A 19,010-nucleotide genomic window follows, 5' to 3' on the forward strand; every position below is an offset into this window, starting at 1 on the left:
AGACGCGCTGGGAAGGTGCATTGCAGCGCAAGATGACTACCTAGAAAGCGATGGCAACCAAATTCAGACAGAAGCGTTTTCTGCTGTTATATGTGACTTGTTGACCGCGCCTTGCATGCTATGTTTCACACCACTAGAATGCCTTGTCACTGAAGAGAAGAGCATGGCAGATCATAAGAATCCTAAAGCTCAGGTATAGCGGCCATGGCTAAAGGTTGTCACAACGTTGTGCGCCTTCTGTGTTTGCCATCTTGTGTTTCATCTTTCGGTCTACTTTGTGAACGAAGTACCAAAGGACGGGCATCCGTGCGTTCATCGATCCCCGAGCAGTCACGGTGAAACAGATTTCAAGCCACGCATATGTATGCAGTGCAGAAATACCGATCACAGAGGCGCAAACGGGAAAGTCTGCTACAAGACCAGCTGCCACGCAACCAAAAAATATGTGACTGGTTCATGGATCACAACGAAGCATAACATTCTCGTTTGCAGGCGAAACATTACGAGAAGCGCTCACAGCTCAACAAGAGCTGTGAGCGAACCGCGACAGCCCAAGGCACGAGAGCCGTGCTCGTGACTGCGGGGCGTCGGGTCACAGTTAACACTCGTCTAAGATTACACACTGTCCCATTATAACAAAGATCAACGATATAAACCACAATGCTCGCAATATCACAACTTTCAATCACTGGCGGATCGCCGTGAATTTGGCAGGTACCTGTTCACACAACACGAGTCTGCCGAGGGCACGCAGGCATGCGCAGTGAATAAAGAGCGGGCTGCGAGGCGGGGCGCGCGGGGCCGGGGCAGGCGGCACCGGCAGAGCTCCGTCCTGAGCGCGCCAGTCACGGCGCGACTGCGGACAGCGCCGGCTCGACCGCCACGACCCGCCGGCCCGCGCGGCCCGCCTCTCAGCAGAGCAGAAGACAGGCGACGACTACAAGCAACGCGCGTGCTCTACACTACTCCGGGCGCGGGTCGGCGCACGACGGCGGGTCGCGCGCGGGGCTGGTCAGTTCTGGCGTCGGGTCGTCGGTGGCGTGGTCTACGAGGCGGCGGCCGCCACGCAGCTGAGGTCGGCCTGCAGGCAGTGCAGCCGGCCGCGGTCGTCGCCGCACACTAGGCCCGTTGGCAGGCCGGCAGCCGGCGCCGCCACCAGCGCGCAGTGGCGCACGCAGCTGGCGAACTCGAACTCGCCCAACCTGGCGGCGCCCGGACGGCCGACGTCAGCACAACACGCCGCGAGACGTCCAGACCCCAGCACACCGCATCGGCAGCCACGGGTGAAGCGGAGCGCGCCACTCCGCCCGCCCTCCCCTGACCCACGCTCACATACAGTCCAGCGACGACCGTGCATCCCACCTAACGTCCACCGCATGCTCGCAGAGCGGCGGTGTCCGGTCCCGCCTCCTCGCCAACCCAGCGCCGGCTCGCCTCCCTCCACAGCCCGGCCTACTGCCATGCATCCCACCTGACGTCACCGCATGCTCGCGGAGCGGGTGTCCAACCCCGCGCCCTCGCCAACCCAGCGCCGGCCGCCTCCTCCCCCCGGCCGGGTCGCCGTCGCCGCAGCCTGGACGGCTCCTCACCTGTTCCAGTTGGGCGGTGTCGGCGGCGCGTGGCGGCGCCACACCATCAGCCGCCGGTCGGCGCCGCTGCTGTACAGGATCTCGGCCGGCACGGGTCACGGCCCCCCACGTGACGGCGGCCGCGTGCGCCTGCCGGCGCGGGGTCCCGGGTCAGACAGGCGCCGGAGGATGCCTACGACGCCCCACTGGCAGCGTCAGCAGTTGGGGTTCAGAGGATGTTCTGCTGCCCGGAACGGAGCTGCCGTTCGGTACATGACAATCTACTAGCAGCTTACATCTCTGCCACTCGAAGGAAAAAACATCGCCAATCGCGTAAACATAAGCTTTAAGTCAACGTTCAACGCGACATAAACCAATTAACTATGCAGCACGTCAGACATGATGGGCACATCCTACATGAATACCATTGGCAACATCATGAGCAAAAAGTATTTTTCCATTGGAATAGCATCATGGTGGTTGGCAGTGGCGAAAGACCAAAATGTGCATCTTAACACGCATCTTGTAAGATATGTCTTAAGCAAGCTGCGGAGCTCCAACGTATTCAAGTCAGACAGAAAAAAGAACGTATCCGCGCAGTTTACAAGCCATTTTAGCACTCATGTTGTCAATAAACGCGTGTTCGCATGCATTTGCGAGGGCAATGAAGCGAGTGGACGTACGCGGCAGGCTACACTGGGCAGGCGACCCTTTTACATAGACGAAAGGGCATCACTACGCGTTTAAGATACCTTCCACTAGCACAGACGCGTGATGCTGGCCATGCGTGCCAGTTTCGTGCTTTATTTCTTTGTGCTCCGGATGTGTTAACAGCTATTTTTAGCGAATTTGCAATAGTTAAATCATTTGATGCCTTTAAACCAAATTAGGTTTGTTTCCCAGCAATTTGCCTCGGAAATGCAGTCCGCTAAGGTTTGCTGCATTGCACTGAAGAGTTCCGACCGCACACCGTGGTCATGAGCCGGACACAAGAGTCCAGCGGCCGGACGCTGTCGGCGCCGTGCGGCCCCCTGCCGCGCTCGCTGCCGCCTGCCGGCCGGGCAGTCCCGGAGCGCACCCTTGGTGCAGCTGTACTCAGCGCCGGAGCGGCACCAGAGCCGGCCGGCGGCGTCGCCCAGCACCAGCTCAGTGTCGGTCACCAGCAGGGCGGTAGGGCGGTCGGCTCGGGCGGCGCCCCGTCCTTGTTCACGGGCTCGGCGTCGGCGCCCGGCGGCCGCACCTCCCGCCGCTGGGCATCGGTCGGCAGCTGGCACGAGGAGGCGGCCGGCGGCTGCAGCCGGCGCGCCGCCGGCAAGACCGGCTCCCACTCCCGCGCTGCGCGGGCAGGCACAGGGCAGTGTCAGATGACACTCCCCGGACATGGCCCCACACCACGCGGGGGGGGGGGCGGACACAGGTCAGTGTCAGATGACACTCCCGGACATGACCCCACACCACCGCTGGGCGCGCGGACACAGGTCAGTGTCAGATGACATCCCGGACATGACCCCACACCACGCTGGGCGCGCGGACACAGGTCAGTGTCAGATGACACCCCCGGACATGGCCCCAGACCACGGCTGGGCGCGCGAACACAGGTCAGTGTCAGATGCCACTCCCGGAAATGATCCCACACACGCTGGGCGCGCGGACACAGGTCAGTGTCATGATGACACTCTTGGACATGGCCCCAGACCACGCTGGGCGCGCGCGCAGACATGGTCTGCTTGCAACAAGGACGTGTTTATGCACTTCAGACGCGCATCAAAAGAGAACGATACCATGAGAAAACACGTGATATGCAATGCATACTAGAGGGCTCAAATTTAGATGCAAGACAGCAAGCTCCGCGGAGAAAGTCATACCCGGAGATCTGCACACGAGGGAACGCTTGGCACGCAACTCATTCCTGTCATTTGAAGACGATTAACGGTGTTTTAGCTATTGCAGCTGTCACCTACGCCTGAATATTTGGGATGATGTAAGGGGACATTTGTATCTCGGGTATAACAAACACCGTGACACCCCCGATAATGGGTGTGGAGTCCTCGGTGAGCCTGGATTAATTGGGAATGACCCTGCCGGGCCGACCAAAACCAGTGCCGGGCATGACGGCTACCTTGTGGCCGAGAAGGTACGACCGCTGACACGGAAGCGGCCCGGGTCACTGCGTGTGGGCCCGGCAGAGCGAGAGGACACGGTGACAGTGGCAGGGACGGCGGCAGTGACGAGGACCTGCCGGTCCCGCAGTAACACTTAACACTCACCGCAGCACGTTGAGGCGCTCCGACTGTTCCAGCCGACAGACCATGCCGTTCCTGTCGCAGGCCACTAGCGTCGAGGTCCCCAGCGCGCGCACCTGCATCACGGCCGGGTCCGGATCGGCGCCGCTGGGGGCCGCGCGGCCGCCGGGTCAGGCCGGTGCGCACGGCGCGCGCGGCAGCCGGACGGGCATCGCAGGCCGCTCGGCGGCGAGGCATACACGCCGGGGTGCGGAGGGCATGCGGCGCTGGCACGCGACGACGCGGCACCACGCGGCTGCGCATTGTGCTCGCTGGAGAACGCGGCGCAAAAGGCCAGGAGTGAACATCATCGATCGCGACAGCGGCGATCCGGTCGCAGAAACTCGACCCCGGCTATGGGAGCGGCGCGGTGATATCACAACCCCGCCGGATGGTCCACGACTTCCCCAGAGGTGATATCACAACCCCGCCAGATGGTCCACGACTCCCCAGAGGTGATATCACAACCCCGCCAGATGGTCCACGACTCCCCAGAGGTGATATCACAACCCCGCCAGATGGCCCACGACTCCCCAGAAACCTCCCCTCTCCCCCGCGCCCGACACAGCTGCGTCACAGGTTCTGACGGGCTGCCGCCTCACCACTGATACAAGGCGTGTCTCTTGGCGCACTTGTTGACCACGGTCAGGTGGCCGTCGGCGTCGCCCACCAGCAGGCAGCGCTGCTGGCCGCCGACGGCCACGCAGAGCAGCGGCGTGACCCAGCCGCCCATGGGACACCAGTCCAGCTTGTGGTGGCCGCCGCCGGCCGGCTCCAGGGTCACGTGCACGGCGAACACGCCGTCAGGCATGACGCCAGCGGCGGTGAACGAGAGCGCGCCATCCGCGTCCAGGCTGACGGCGCCCACCGCAGCCGCCACCAGCTCGCTCTGCAGGCCCGGCGGCGGTCAGGGGCGTCGCCTGCCCACGCCCGGTCACCAGGTCAAGATCACACTCGATAGTCATGGCCACGTGCCATCAGCTGAGGGTATTGTCACACCACGAACCCACGGCCGACGGAAACGAAATGAGTACCTTGGCGAAACAGGAATGGTGTTAGTAGATCGATCCTAGTGGATGTCACGATGCACGGAGCTGATGCATGACAGCAGGACACTGAACAATATACACCAGGGAGTTTTGCACATCTAAGCACATATTTCAGCTGCGGTCCCTTAGAAGCTAACCTCATGACCACCAAACCCATACCTTAGTGTCCTCCTTCATCTTGACTGTGTACACCGCTGTGGGCATCTTTCCGTCTGTGACGTTCATCTTCCACGCAGTCATACAGCGGTCCCGGCTGACGGTGACCACATAAGATGTGACACGGTCATCCGCCGTCCAGATGTGCTCCACAGTGAGGAAGCCAGAGTCGACTGATGAAACGGCAGTTTGCTCGGCGTGCCAGAGCTTGACGCTGCCATCTAGCGACGCTGACAGCAGGCTGTTCTTTGTCACGGTCACGCTGCTGACGTCGGCAGTGTGATCGCCGAAGCTGGCTACACAGTGCATCTGCAACAAAGGGCCGAAAGCTCGAGAAGACCAGAGTGGGAGAACAGACACATCACTCACCTGGTTGCCATCTCGACGAAGCTTCACCGTGGCGCGCCACCTTTTGAAGAAAGATATCCGCGAGTCCGGGGGCTACCGGCTAGCTAGACCTGCTCACGTCCCTCCGTGCACAGACCGGTACCGAACACTGCCCCAACTCCGGGTGACTCGCGGTGCCCGGCCAGCGCCGCGGCGCCACGGTGGGCCCGGCGGCCGACCACCGACCTTCTGCAGGTCGATAACGACGGTGGCATCCTGCTGCGGCAGCAGGCCGACCAGCCGTCCGTCGGCCAGCCGCGCCAGGTCGGGGCGCGAGCCGAGCCGGCACCGCTGCTCTGTCACCGGCACCAGCCGGCTCGTCCACAGCAGCACCTGACCGCCGGCCGTGGCGCTCAGCACGTGGTTACCCTGCCGGTCAAACGTGGGGTGAGGTCAGGACTTAGCTCGGCATGGGCGTGCCGCTGACACCCAGCGCTCAGTTGACTCAACTGGCACCCGACACATCATGTGCCAGTGTCCCGACTGACACCCGACACATCGATTCTCCGCAGTGACCATCATCCCCTCCCCTGCGGAGGGTGACAGGCAGGCGTCGCCACATAGTCTCGGCGGCTTCATGCGTCGCAAAGCCCCGGCGACGAAGAAGGCGATCACTTAGATCGCTGCTGAACCGGTTCAGTGACGTAGCTAGCAGAGGTGCCGTTTTTAAAGTTCCTGTCCGTGGTCCAATCCAAAGACGAAAGGTGGACCCACTGTCCGTCCAAGTGTGCCTAAAAATTGGGTCGTCCAAAACGTTCAAAAAAGTCCTGCCTATATAAAAAATGACTTAACTACAACCAATAACCCGTCATTTCTCGCGGCGTTGCATTCATCACTAGAATCGACCAAACAGAAAGCACATGATCGTGGTTAAGTAATGTGTAGCATGGGCGTTCGTGAAAACATCAACAATTTACAATGCACATCGCTGTCCGCTGAGCCTATCACAGAGCTCGACGACGGCAGCTTAATCAGCTGGTGAGAGCTAACCAATCGTGACTAGGCAAGAGATGAGGATCACGGGATCTCCTGAAAACATTACGATCGATGCCCTTTCTATCGTTGTTCATAAAAGAAGCTTTTAATCTCATGTGTCAAAACGTATCATTTTCTAGTGCGGCTCATCAACAACTTGTTTATGCTTCAGAATCAAACTATTTTGAAAGCGAACAGCATTACATTAAATGAGATGTTTACCAATAAGTGACATGACAGCATGATATCAGCTATCAAACACCGAACATATTTGCCCCGTCCATCCCATTCCAAAATTGGATTATAATTTTTGGAGGAGCTCCAAAAAATTGGAATCCAATCAGCACTTCTAGAAGTTCAAAGGGCCATGGTCTTCGCCCCTCCCCCTCCCTGGAGGTGGAGAAGGCTTACCCGGGACAGAAGGCCCCAGTGCTTTTTGGTAGTTTAAGGCGCCAGTAGCACTTCAAAATCGTAACAAACAACCCCTGAAGCATCAATATATAATCCCCAAGCATGCATGGCCTGGAACCCAAACACGGTCCCTGGCGACGACGAGGGGGCTTCATGGTTGGAAGAGCCCCTATGCCCCGATCTGGCCCTACCCTGGGCGAAGCCCTGGCTACGCCTCTGAACCGGTTTTATACCCTTGGCCCCGCCGAATGAATATCACATCAACTCCGCCAGAACTGCGCATATGTCGGTTTGCCGACGAGGCCTACTGCGAAGTAATCGCTTGCTTTTTAACGACCTTGGTTGGCTCCCACACGGCGCCATACCAGCTGGTCGGAGTGGTGGACTGGTCGGTCCGCCCGAGGGGCCTCTGACATTGGTAGCGGCCGGGGATTCCCAGGCGGCGGGCACCGCCCTCAGGCTAGCTGGTGGAGCGCCGACAGGTTTGCCGTCCGTCCGGCCGGCCCTGGCCGACGGCTGGAGGCCCCGCCTCGGCCATTAGTGCCATCCGTGACCGCCTGCCGACCTGACGCCATGTCTTGGGCGCCCCCGCCGGCGCTGCCGCTGCCGCTGCCGCTGCTGACGCTGCTGCTGCTGCTGCTACTGCTGACTGCCGCGCAGGCCAGCCCAGCACACAGTCTGGCCCGGCGCTCCTCTGCGGTACGCGTCAGCAAGAACTGTCTGCGCTGCATCTGCCAGGCGCGCGGCTGCGACTGGAGCGTCGGCTGCCAGAATGACGTGTGCGGCGCGTACATGATGAACGAGGACTACTTCATCACCAGCAACGTCACCAGCCGGGCCAACCTCTACAAGGCTTACACCTTCCAGAGGTGCGCCAGCAACCCGGCGTGCGCCACCCTGGCCGTGAAGCTCTTCCTGCAGAAGCTGCCTTCGGACTGCGACGGCGACGGAATCATCGACTGCGACGACTTCGTCAAGGAGCACTACTACGGCCCGAACGGGTGCGTGGGCGCCGGCTGGATCGAATTCTCCGACACGTGGCGCAAATACCGCAATTGCAAGAGAGAATACGAAATGGTGTAAATGCATTCAGCCAATCTGACAGACGTGCGCGATGTGCAAAGTTGGCTGTATACCGAACCCCTGTGTCACAACAGCTGGTGGGCTAGTGCTCTTGTGCTCCAGCTTCGAATGATGGTGGGATGGCTTATCCCCTAAACGCTGCCGGTAACAATTCGCTCTGCGACTAATACCCGCAAAAGTAATTCTGATGGCTGGCGTCCGGTTATAAAAGGCAGACATGGTGCCGTGTTTGAGTCATCAAGGTCGCATAACGCGACAGAGGCGCTGGATGGTCGACCTTATCATGGACTAGAACAAATTGCAGTCCCAATGATCGCGACTCCAAGCCGCTCCAGCGTCAAGAGTCGAACCTGCATACCCCTTATCTCAAAATACGCAGCTCTGTACACCATTGTTCACGTGGCGTACGTAGCGTGATGTTCGGCATTGGTGCGCGTGTGATTAGCAGCCCTTCGGTCGACCAGAGCAGCCGCGCAGGCCACACAGGTGACACTGGGTGCCGCGACCGGCGCCGTCGTAGATATCGCCCGCCATTACAGCTTCCTCCCCCCCCCCCCTTCCTCTGCTGTCCGTCCCTCCCTCCTCCCGGCCCGCGTAACACCTATGGGGAGGCATTAGCTTGTTGTTGTTGTTTATTGGAGTTTAGGGGCGCGCCGACTGCGGTGGTCATTTGGCGCCCATAACGAGTTTGGTTTTACCTATCTAATGAGCCGCATAAATGGTCCCAAAGTTGATGTGTTTGAGAAACAAAAAGATCTGTTGAAATTCCAGAAATGGTGATTTATCTCCTAGCATATCACAGATGGTAAGGGGCAAGTCATGCTGTCCAAAATAGCGTTGGCGTTCTTCCGCGAGGCGCGGACAAGAAATAAGAATATGGCGAACGGTGAGGACGGCACCACATCGATGACAGATCGGTTTATCGGCTCCCTCCAACATATAGCCGTGGGTTGCGTATGTGTGCCCGATGCGCAATCTGCAGAGGATCACCTCCTCTCGCCGCATTTTCCGCGAACAAGAGAACCACTGACCTAGCTTAGGTTTTATCTCTCTGAGCTTATTACAATCCATCCGGTCCCAACAACGCTGCCACTTGTTGTGCAGGAAGGTGCGGTGCGGGGTAAAAGTCTCTGGCAGGAATAGAAAGAGAGTGAACACATGGAGCCAGCGCTGCTCGCCTAGCAGCCGCGTCAGCCAGCTCGTTGCCCGCGATGCCGACATGACTAGGAACCCAACATAGCATGATTTTCTTTCCGGCCTCATCCAGATGAGTCAAACGTATTAAAATGTCCTGTATAAGGGGACATGACGGATAAAAAGACTTCACACTCAGAACGCTGCTCAGAGAGTCCGTCAAAATGAGATGCAAGGGTTCGTCACCGACTTCAATGAAACATAGTGCCTTAATGATTGCTATAAGCTCTGATGTAAACACCGAAGCGTTTGGGGGCAATGAAAACGACCGGGTGACGCCACCGCTCACAAACGCACAGCCTACACCATCAGAAGTTTTAGAGCCGTCCGTGTAAGTGTGTGTGTAGCCCTCATATAACGCAATACGCTCAAACGCTCTGGACCTCATTATATCTGGCAGCGAGACACCTTTTTTCATTTCAGTCAGAGATGTGTCTGTGAAGGGTGAGATCAAATGCCAGGGAGGAGTGCACAGGTGACGTGATCGCTTCACCTTTCGAATGGGAATTTCGGTTTCCCGCAGTAAGGCTTGTATCCGGGAGCCAAAGGTCACTGCATGCGCCCGAGGTGCATTGCGAACAAACGGCACAGCAGGCCGCGGAAAGACTGCGTGATATGCGGGGTGACACGGAAACTGTCGCAGCTTCAGTGCATAACGCATGCCAAGCATTTTCCTCCTCGCTGACAACGGCGGCTCGTGCGATTCTACCAAGAGGCTTTGGGTAGGAGATGTACGGAACGCCCCTGTGATGGCACGTAAAGCAGTGTGATGGATGGTGTCAATGATCCGTTTCGTGGACTCACATGCGCTGTCATAAATAAAACATGCATAGTCCAGCTTAGAGCGTATGATTGCCCGATACAGCAGCAAAAGCGTGCTCCGATCTCCGCCATACGACGTGCGCGAAACACATTTTAATACGTTCAAAGATTTAAAACAGCGTTCACGTAGCGTTTTAAGATGTGCCTTATATGTAAGTCGGCGGTCAAAGTATACCCCAAGGTATCTAGCCACAGGCTCAGTTGGGATGCATTGTCCATACATACGGATAGAAAGGTCACCGCATTGCCGGCTACGACAAAAATGCATGGCTACAGTCTTGCTACGTGAAAACCTGAACCCGTTCATGGTACCCCACTTCTCAACGCGGTCAACAGCTAACTGGAGTTGGCGTTCCATCGATGGTGGTCTTGCTGCGCTAGTCCAAATAGTAAAATCATCAACAAAAAGCGCACGACCTACAGACTGCGGAAGCCCCATCCCGATGTCGTTGATCATAACGGCGAACAAAGCTACGCTGAGAACGCCGCCTTGGGGCACCCCATTAACTTGAACATGCCTCTCAGAGAGCGCGTCTCCAACACGGACACGGAAAGAACGGTCAACTAGAAAGTTTTGAAGAAAGGTCCCCATATTGCCGCGTATACCATACCTGTGTAGCTTGAGAAGGATGCCTTGACGCCATGTGGTGTCATAGGCGCCCTCTATGTCAAAGAACACTGCGCCTATGTGTCGGCTTGCTTTAAATCCCATACGAATCGCAGTGTCAAGAACTAAAAGATTGTCAACTGTGCTGCGATTCTTTCTAAAGCCACACTGGGCGTTTGTAAAAACGCCGTGGTGTTCTAAAAACCAAGTTAAACGGACATTAACCATCTTTTCCATCAACTTAGAGAGCGATGAAGTGAGAGAAATAGGTCTATAGTGTAAAGGATCCAGTCCACTTTTACCCGGTTTCAAAATAGGAACGACTATAGCTTCTCGCCAAGAGGCTGGAAAGTCCCCACTGGCCCAAAGCGCATTAAATACCGCTAATAAAACGCGAAGCACGCGACGCGGCAAATGCTTGAGCATGTCGTTGTGCACAGTGTCCGGGCCTTCTGACACGCTGCGAAGCTTGGCAATCGCCCAATCCAACTCGACTAGGGTGAATGGATCATTATAACAATGTAGCTCACTCGTTGAAAAATCCACTCCAGATTGCTCACATTGCGCTCGGTGCCGCACAAACTGTGGGTTAGTGTTGCCACCTTCGCTGCGGTAGGCCAGCGCCCGGGCAATCTCGTTCGCAACTTCCAAGGGGCGCGTCACGGCCTGTCCGTTCACACATAGTACCGGAAGAGCCATGGATGTAAAGTGCCCAGATATGCGCTTAATTCGAGACCATACCTGCGATGTTGGTGTGAACCGGTTCAACGTACTCACGTAAGCATGCCAGGACGCACGCTTCGCCTCTCTTACGGTGCGCCGAGCAAAAGCCCTCGCTTTCTTAAAGGCTATGAGGTTTTCTGTAGTACTCCTGGCGTCAAAAGCCCGAAACGCACGTTTACGCGCCCGGATGGCGCTCCGACACTCCTCCGTCCACCACGGAACAGGAGTACGTCGGGGAGCGCCAGACGTGCGTGGGATAAAGCTGTTGGCACACTCTAGAAGTCTGTGAGTAAAAACCTCAATAGAGGGTACCGTCCTCACAGCCTCAGTTACGAACGATTCGTCGAGCCGAGTCTCAAATTCACACCAGTCCGCTTTCTTAAAATTCCAGCGTTGTGGCCGAACACCCAACGCTCCACCTCTCTTAAACCGGACCCACACTGGGAAGTGGTCGCTTCCCATGGGGTCATCTCCAACACTCCACTCGAGGTGTTGGACGAGCTGGGGACTGGAGAGGCTTAAGTCTAGTGCGGACGTCTGGCCGGACGGCATTGTAAAATGCGTACGAGTTCCTGTGTTTAAAATACATAGTGAAGCACCGTGGATAAAATTCTCGCACAGCCTCCCACGAGCATTGGTGACGTCACACCCCCATGCGGTGTGATGTGCATTAAAATCGCCGAGAAGAAGAAGTGGCGGAGGCAGTTCAGCCAGCAGACACCTAAGGTGCGCCAACGGAAAAGCAATGCCTGGTGGAAGGTAAAGTGAGGCAAACAGTGATGTGACGATGGTTGAAATAAAGCCGTACGGCCACAGCCTGAAGTGTGGACCGCAAGCTTAGCCTCCTCGCTGGCACGCTATGGTGAACTGCCAGGAGGACGCCACCGTGAGCGATGCTCTCCGTCAACACGTCGTTGCGAAACATCGCATATCCTTTCAGAGAGCAAAAATTGTCAGGCGCTAGCTTGGTCTCCTGCAGCGCCACGGCTGCAGGAGAGACCCTGCTGACGACAGCCTCGAGATCGAGGGCGTTCGCCCTTAATCCTCTACAGTTCCACTGTAAAAAACGCCTGTAAAAGGGCGTATTAAAAAAGAGGTAAGATGTGAGGAGCTAAAACAATCCCGGCTTAAAAAAATTCGGCTGCACCAGTTGCATGTCCAGACGCCTCAGACCGAGAGCTTCGGCTTAATTCCGGGGGGCCGTGCCCCACCCTAGGACGAATCCTTGGGCTACCTCCGTCAGATGGAGATGGGGGGCCGGCTGGGGCACGCTTTACGCCAGCGTACCCAGCCCGGGGTGGAGGCGGGGGGGGGGGGGGCCCATTGGTGGGCCTCTACCGGGGTTCGAGGCACCAGCGGGGGCCTCCACCGGCTTTCGTGGCGATGGAGTGCTGGTTCGGGGGACGGGCTCTTTGTCTGCACCGGACAGGCGGCTTGCCGCCTTAGCGCGCTCCAGTTCGGCCAAGCGTGCTCGCTTGGCCTCGCGGGCGCGCCTGTCAGCTTCCTGACGTTCCAGCGTCCAGATATCCGACCGTGCACCCGAGCAGTCCATCATTCCTCGCGTCACATCAGGCTCCCGGAGGTGGTCCAGTGCCTGCGTCACGTTAGGCATGCTAAGAATTCGAGCGAATTATTAATGACCCCTTACAGTACCGAAAGCAGGAATCAAAAGATCCATTTGGCAGTGTCTGAGCGAGCATGACTTACGGCGGCAAGCGGCAAAGCGGTGGCGCCCCTCGCAGGTTCCGTTTTTTGTTAGTCCTGGTTCTGAGCAGGCATGTCCTGGTTCCCCTTCCCACTCTCAAAAACGCGATATTGGATCCTGGTTACGGCTGGTCCTTCATAAACAACACCGCCTGGTGCATGGGTCATATCTGTTTTTTTGCAAGCACCGCATCATGGTTGCGTGTCCTCACTGGTTCCTTCGTAAATAGAAATATGGGCTCCCGGTTCCACTAGTCCCTCCACAAACACCACAACCTATTTCAAGGGTCTCAATGACTTTCCACACCCTGGTTACCACTAGACATTTCACAAACACCAGTTTCTGGTTCCTTGTTCCCTCCATCCATTCACAAAATACCAGGCCCTGATTCATGGTTGTCACTGGTTTCTCACAGATACCAGACCTTGGTTTTTGCTCCCAACTGCTTACAAAGACATTAGATCTCACTCGTAAACACAAGTTGGGCTGCCATTTGACGACTAGCTATCATTGAACGTATGACGTGTACGGCACAATATTTATCGCATATTCACACGTGGCATTTACAAGTGCGTCGTGCATAATACCAGTGAACTGTGTGAATACCCACTAGTTCCTGGCAACGATTCCAGGAGGATCTCGGTTCTGGTCAGTTCCACCACATAGTGGAAGTTGGTTCTTGTTGGATCCTCAGCATAATTCCCGGCTGGATCTGTGCTCGCGCTTGATTTTTAGCCGCATGCCAGGCTGGCTCTTAATTCTCACTAGATCTCTCGGCATAATTTCAGGATGGGTCCCGTTCTTTCTAAATCTCTGCATATCCCAAGCCGAATGTCGGCTATTGCTGTATGCTCTCGTTTATTATCAAGCTGGCTCCTAGTTCTTGCCTGTTCTCTCAACACAAGTCATTGCTGGATCCCAGCTCTTGGTGGTCCCCGGTTTTATTCCAAACTTATTTTTGTTTTCTCCCTAGTTCTGGAACCTGGAACCGGTTTTTGAAGAACACAATTTGGGAACCAGGCACAGATCTGCTCGCGGGGCAGAAATTGACGACAGAGCCATGCCAGTCATTATTAGCTTTCGATGCCATGCGACGCGTTCATGTTCATTTGTTTGTTCCTCCTCCTTCGTGGATGTGATACATTACGCTTGTAATCAATGGTCATATGAACCGGTGAGGTAGGGAAATCGTTTCACCATACATCACTTGAATTGCACTGATATTTTTAATTGCATAATCATGTGACCGTCTTTGAATTAAAGTTTGCCCATCGGCAGACCGTCCCTGGCTTTGGCTGCCGTCACAATTTGTTTTGCTTGGCTTCCATCCACGCCGGATTTTGCCTCTTTACAATTTCCGTCTGGGTATTTTTTGTCCTTCGTCTTTTCCCGATTCGACTTCGATCACTGTCGATTTTTTGCCGTTCAGACATTCCACGTTAGCAAAGGGACGGGACTGCAGTGCTTCCTGGACAGGACGGGAGGCCTTCGCTACGGGCGGCCGTCGCATGGTCTTGGGTGTGGACACGAAGACAATCGCAGTTTTTTTTTTGCGCGCTGGGCGCGCTGAACAGTGACACATTGCCCAACCTACCAACAAAATACACCAACAAACAGGTTTCTCCGCAGATTTTGCCAGCTTTATTCCCACAGGGAGGGGCTGAAGCCCCCTCCCCCCCCCCCCGCCCCCCCCCCCAACCGAACAGGAAACCACACTCCTGGTTGAGGACCTGACGACTTGAAGATGCTCTAAGAAAGATGAAGACTAGCGGAGATCAGGCGAGTTGGCAGCACGAGCTCTCGGCGATCGTCATTGAACGGGTACCGAAATTGGTAAGAGAGAGAGAGAGAGAGAGGGAGAAAGAAAACGGCGACACGCGTACATTCCTGACGACCCTGACCGCCGCAGTGCCGCCAAGGTGCCGGCACTGGCAATTCCAGACCTTACTATTGTAGCAGCAGGCGATTCCCGCTCCAACGAGCGGCTGGGCACGCGTGCCCGTGGTCAGGCCGAGACCCCACTCACCGCCACGGCCAGCGAGCAGACGGGCGCGTCGTTGCCGGTGATGACCCGCCGAGTCAGCTCGTCGCTGTCGGGCTTGTCGGCGTCCGCGTAGACCACCAGTTGCGAGTCCTGGCCGGCCGCCAGCAGGCTGTTCTCCAACCAGGCGAGCGCCGACACAGGCACGGAGAACGCCTCCAGCGAGCGGACCGGCGCCCGCCAGCCGTCGTCCGACGTCCAGAGCAAAACCATCTGACGGGGCCGGGGAGGGCGCGGTCAGCCGGCTGCCGAGTAGGGCACCCTCCCCTCCCCCACCGGCCGCAGGGTCGGGCACCGCCCTCCCCCACCGGCCGTCGAGTCGGGCCCCGCTCTCCCCAGCCCCCACAGGCCACCGAGTCGGGCCTCGCCCTCCTCCATCCACTGTCGAGTCGGGCCCCGCTCTCCCCCACCGGTCGCCGAGTCGGGCCCCCGCTCTCCCCCACCACCCGCCGAGAGCGATCACGTGCGGACCGTTCGACACCGGTTCCCTCCGATCGGGCAGACACCCGGACCGGAACGGCTCCAACATGCCCAGACAAAAGCACAGCAGATGGCCGGTTGACCCTTAAAGCACAACCTCTGCACCGGCTGACTAGTCCTATGCAAAGCCTTGTCCACGGCGGCCCAGAGTCCGGGCGACGCCGAACGAAGCGGCCCGCGCTCGACGGCGGCACACGCGCGAGCGCAGTCAACTCACGCCGTCCCGTCCTCCGGAGGCCAGGATAGGGTCGCTGGTCAACGCCAGGCAGGTGACTTCGCCCGCGTGCGCCAGGCTGGAGACAAGGTCGCCGCGGTCCGCCAGCGCCACCGCCACCCGGCCGTCCTCCAGACCTGCGGCCCGGCGCCAGGTCAGGCCAGGTCAGCGCACGACCGTCGCCGGACCGGCGGCGCGCCCAGGTGACAGCAATCCGACACCGCACACGCAGCGAACAGTGGCCCCGCGGCGCACAGCACGGGCGCAGCGCCTGGGCAGAGCCCACGCCGGGCGACGACCGGCACTTACCGAGCATGGCAACGCCCAGGTGGCTGTCGTCGGCGCCCTCGGGCATGCAGGTGAGGCTGGTGATGCGCGCGTCCGGCGCCAGCTGTCGCTCCGAGTGGCCGTCGCTCAGTCGCAGCACGTGCAGCGCACGCCCGGCAGCCAGGTAGGCGCGCTGGCCGTCGCACACCGCCGCCGTCACGTTCTCGAGCCGGCGCGACCAGCGCGGCGCGCCGCTGGCCGCCTCCGCCATGGCCACCTGACCGCTGAGGCTGACCGTGAGCACGCCGCCGGCGGCAGCGGTGCACGCCAGCACCACGGCCGAGGCGGACGGCACGCGCAGCACCTCCTCACCGACGTGCGCGCGCCACATCTGGCGGCAGAGGGAAGAGCCCGGTCGTCTGAGGTGACGGCAGAGGACGCGAGCCGGCGGCCACCGGCGACGGCACAGAACAGAGGTCCGCCGACTCATCGGAAGAAACAACACAGTATCCAGCGATGATATCTCACAGCACGACGTACCAACGGGCGTTCAGGGCTGGTCAGGCAGACCACGAGCTAACGGTCTCATTTGGCGTGGCAGGGCAGGGACCAACAGCCGCGCGTGACTGGACAGGGTCCAACGCAGGCGTGGGGCGTCCTGCCGCCGCGGCCAGAGCGGTGTAGGGGAGCCGGCCGCTGGCGGGATGGCCGAAGAACAGGGCTCGGGCGGAACGGTCTCCCGAGGCCGCAGCCACGCGTGCCCGACGAAGGCCTCCCGCGTAAAGCACCTCTGAGCGCCGGTAAGACCAGCACACTGGGCCTGGGACGGCGGGTAACGCAGGAAGCTGGGACAGCTGCCAAAGCTGAGAACTGATCGGGAGGCAGCGCACGCCAGGCAGGCAGGCAGGCAGGCAGGCAGGCAGGCAGGCAGGCAGGCAGGCAGGCACCCAGCCAGCCAGCCAGCCGCGCGCCGCTCACCTTCACGTCGCCGTCGGCGCCCCGCGGAGACGAATCTCTGTCCACTCAGGTAGCAGACGGCCTGCACGGCACCCTTGTGCACGAACGCCTTCTGGATCTGCGGGCGCAGACGGGCGAACTGAGCAGCAGCGACCCAGCGCGGGCGCCACGACTGAGCGCCGCCGCCTCCGCCCGCGGCCGACACACGTGCTGGGCTGCATACACCCCGCGGCCATCACAACACAGAGCGGTGCGCCGTGACTTGTCGCTGTATCAACCCACATCAATTCTGCTTGGACCTCCAGCACCACCGCGACCTCACTCTTGCTATCGATTTCGTCCGCCACAATTTCGCGCGGACTGGCCAACCCACATCCCATTATCTCTCCGTCCCGTCATGGCCTGATCTTTGCTGAAGGGTTTTACTTACACCTTGTGAATGTCGCGTTAAGGGTATGTGGAAGACGCGTAGAATAAGACGTGCGCGAAGAATAAATGTAAGAAGACGCGCGAAGGATAGGTGCAAAAAGCATAAAGCAGGACGTAAACGAGGGATAGAGATTATCCCGAAAGCTCCTGTTCAATACAAACAAGTTGACCGAAAAATTACCTTTTACATTCACTATACCCCAGCTCAACACCATTCTCAAACATAACAGGATGTGAATAATTGCAGCCGATGTGGCTTACCCCACGACGGACGGGAGGTCTTCAGCACTCATTGATCAGCCTCGTGTCCAGCCAAATCCTCTTTCCAAGAGGCGTGCAAGAGCGCAGGATCGTGCTCGAAGGGGACGAGGGTCATGACCAAACAGGTCATTTTGCTGTTTATGACAATGAAACAATTACTAAGCTCCTGGTGTTAATGGGATTTTGAGTTGTTATGCTACATTCAACCGGCCCACGGTAGGCTAATAGGTGCCAATTATGCGAAGACGTCGGGCAATTACTGAAACACCAGCACAAAGCGGGCCGGCGTGCATCGCTGTTAGAATGCGCGTGCTTCAATTATTATTTCAAAACAGATTATTTGTGTTCTTTCATTTGTAGTCTGCATATATTTCGTATGTTTTCTATATTCCACCATCCCACTTTGTTTTATCACGTTTTTCCTCAACTTTGCTCACCCGTGGCCATCAACAATTTTGGAAATGTAGGCAAGCCTACATGTCTCCACAACAGCTTGATACTTTTTCCACCAGCATCTCCTTGCAGATTGAAGATCGGCCATTTTCAAGGTAAGAACTCAAGTTCCACGACAGAAAATCCCAAATGATCGTCGTCCTCGTGCTTTGCGGGCCGGGAGCACTTCGGAAGAAGCGGACGTTGAGCACAGAGCGCCACACTCTCACCGGGTCGCCGTGTTTGGTGCCCCAGATGATGAGGCACCGGCAAGGTCTCCTGACACGAGGTAGTCGGCGTTTGGCGAGATGGCCAGACACCGCACCGCCGCCATGTGACCGTGCCGCACCTGAAGACGCACGGAGAACGCTGAGGATATCACGCAGCCAACACATGGAGGGCCCCACACTGAGGCACGCCAGCTGATGTCCACCACTTAATAAAAGTGTCGACATTCGTTCCCGAACATGATACGATACAGATGATGCTGAGAAAGGAGAGCAACAGCTCTGCCCCTGATTTCAAGGCGAGCGTTCAGTAGCGGTAGCTGTTGTAAATTAATTTTTAAAAACGTCCTCTTATATCAGCCTCAAGCTGAGGACAATACTAATTAGAGAGGCTTTGCTTCTACAAGGCATTGGAAAACACGCACCGACGCCCCGTCCCACGCCCCCCCCCCCCCCCCCATGCTCTCACCGCCTTCCGCTGCATGTCGGTCGTGTCCCAGATCTTGATCTTGCCGTCCCAGCCGCCGGTGGCGATCAGTGGCCGCGTCGGGTGGAAGGCGGCGCAGCTGAAGGGCTGCGTCTCCTGGCACAGCACCCGCAGCTCCTGCAGCTCGCCACCGCCGGAGCCGAGCGAGCCGAGTCCCGACGATGACCGGAACCGCCACAGCTGTGACATGGGGACAGACGGGGCTGGGACAATGCAGCTGTGACATGGGGACAGACGGGGCTGGGACAACGCA

General features: G+C 58.0%; 1 protein-coding gene across 1 annotated transcript; it reads right to left on the reverse strand.

Annotated features, from left to right (window-relative positions):
* Positions 1–962: 962 nt before the first annotated feature.
* LOC119109924 (uncharacterized) lies at positions 963–16,953 on the reverse strand. The gene is made up of 10 exons (XM_037233670.1): positions 16,943–16,953; positions 16,007–16,355; positions 15,701–15,834; positions 14,989–15,216; positions 5,746–5,811; positions 5,258–5,364; positions 4,591–4,704; positions 3,836–3,958; positions 1,102–1,202; positions 963–1,045 (listed from the first exon to the last, which is right to left on the reverse strand). Exons 2-10 carry the CDS (start codon positions 16,353–16,355, stop codon positions 963–965), a joined length of 1,305 nt encoding a protein of 434 aa, XP_037089565.1. The 5' UTR covers positions 16,943–16,953.
* Positions 16,954–19,010: the final 2,057 nt, after the last annotated feature.

Source organism: Pollicipes pollicipes, unplaced genomic scaffold, assembly GCF_011947565.3.
Source record: "Pollicipes pollicipes isolate AB1234 unplaced genomic scaffold, Ppol_2.1 Scaffold_7231;HRSCAF=8579_pilon_pilon_pilon, whole genome shotgun sequence".
NCBI classification, from domain to species: Eukaryota; Metazoa; Arthropoda; class Thecostraca; order Pollicipedomorpha; family Pollicipedidae; genus Pollicipes; species Pollicipes pollicipes.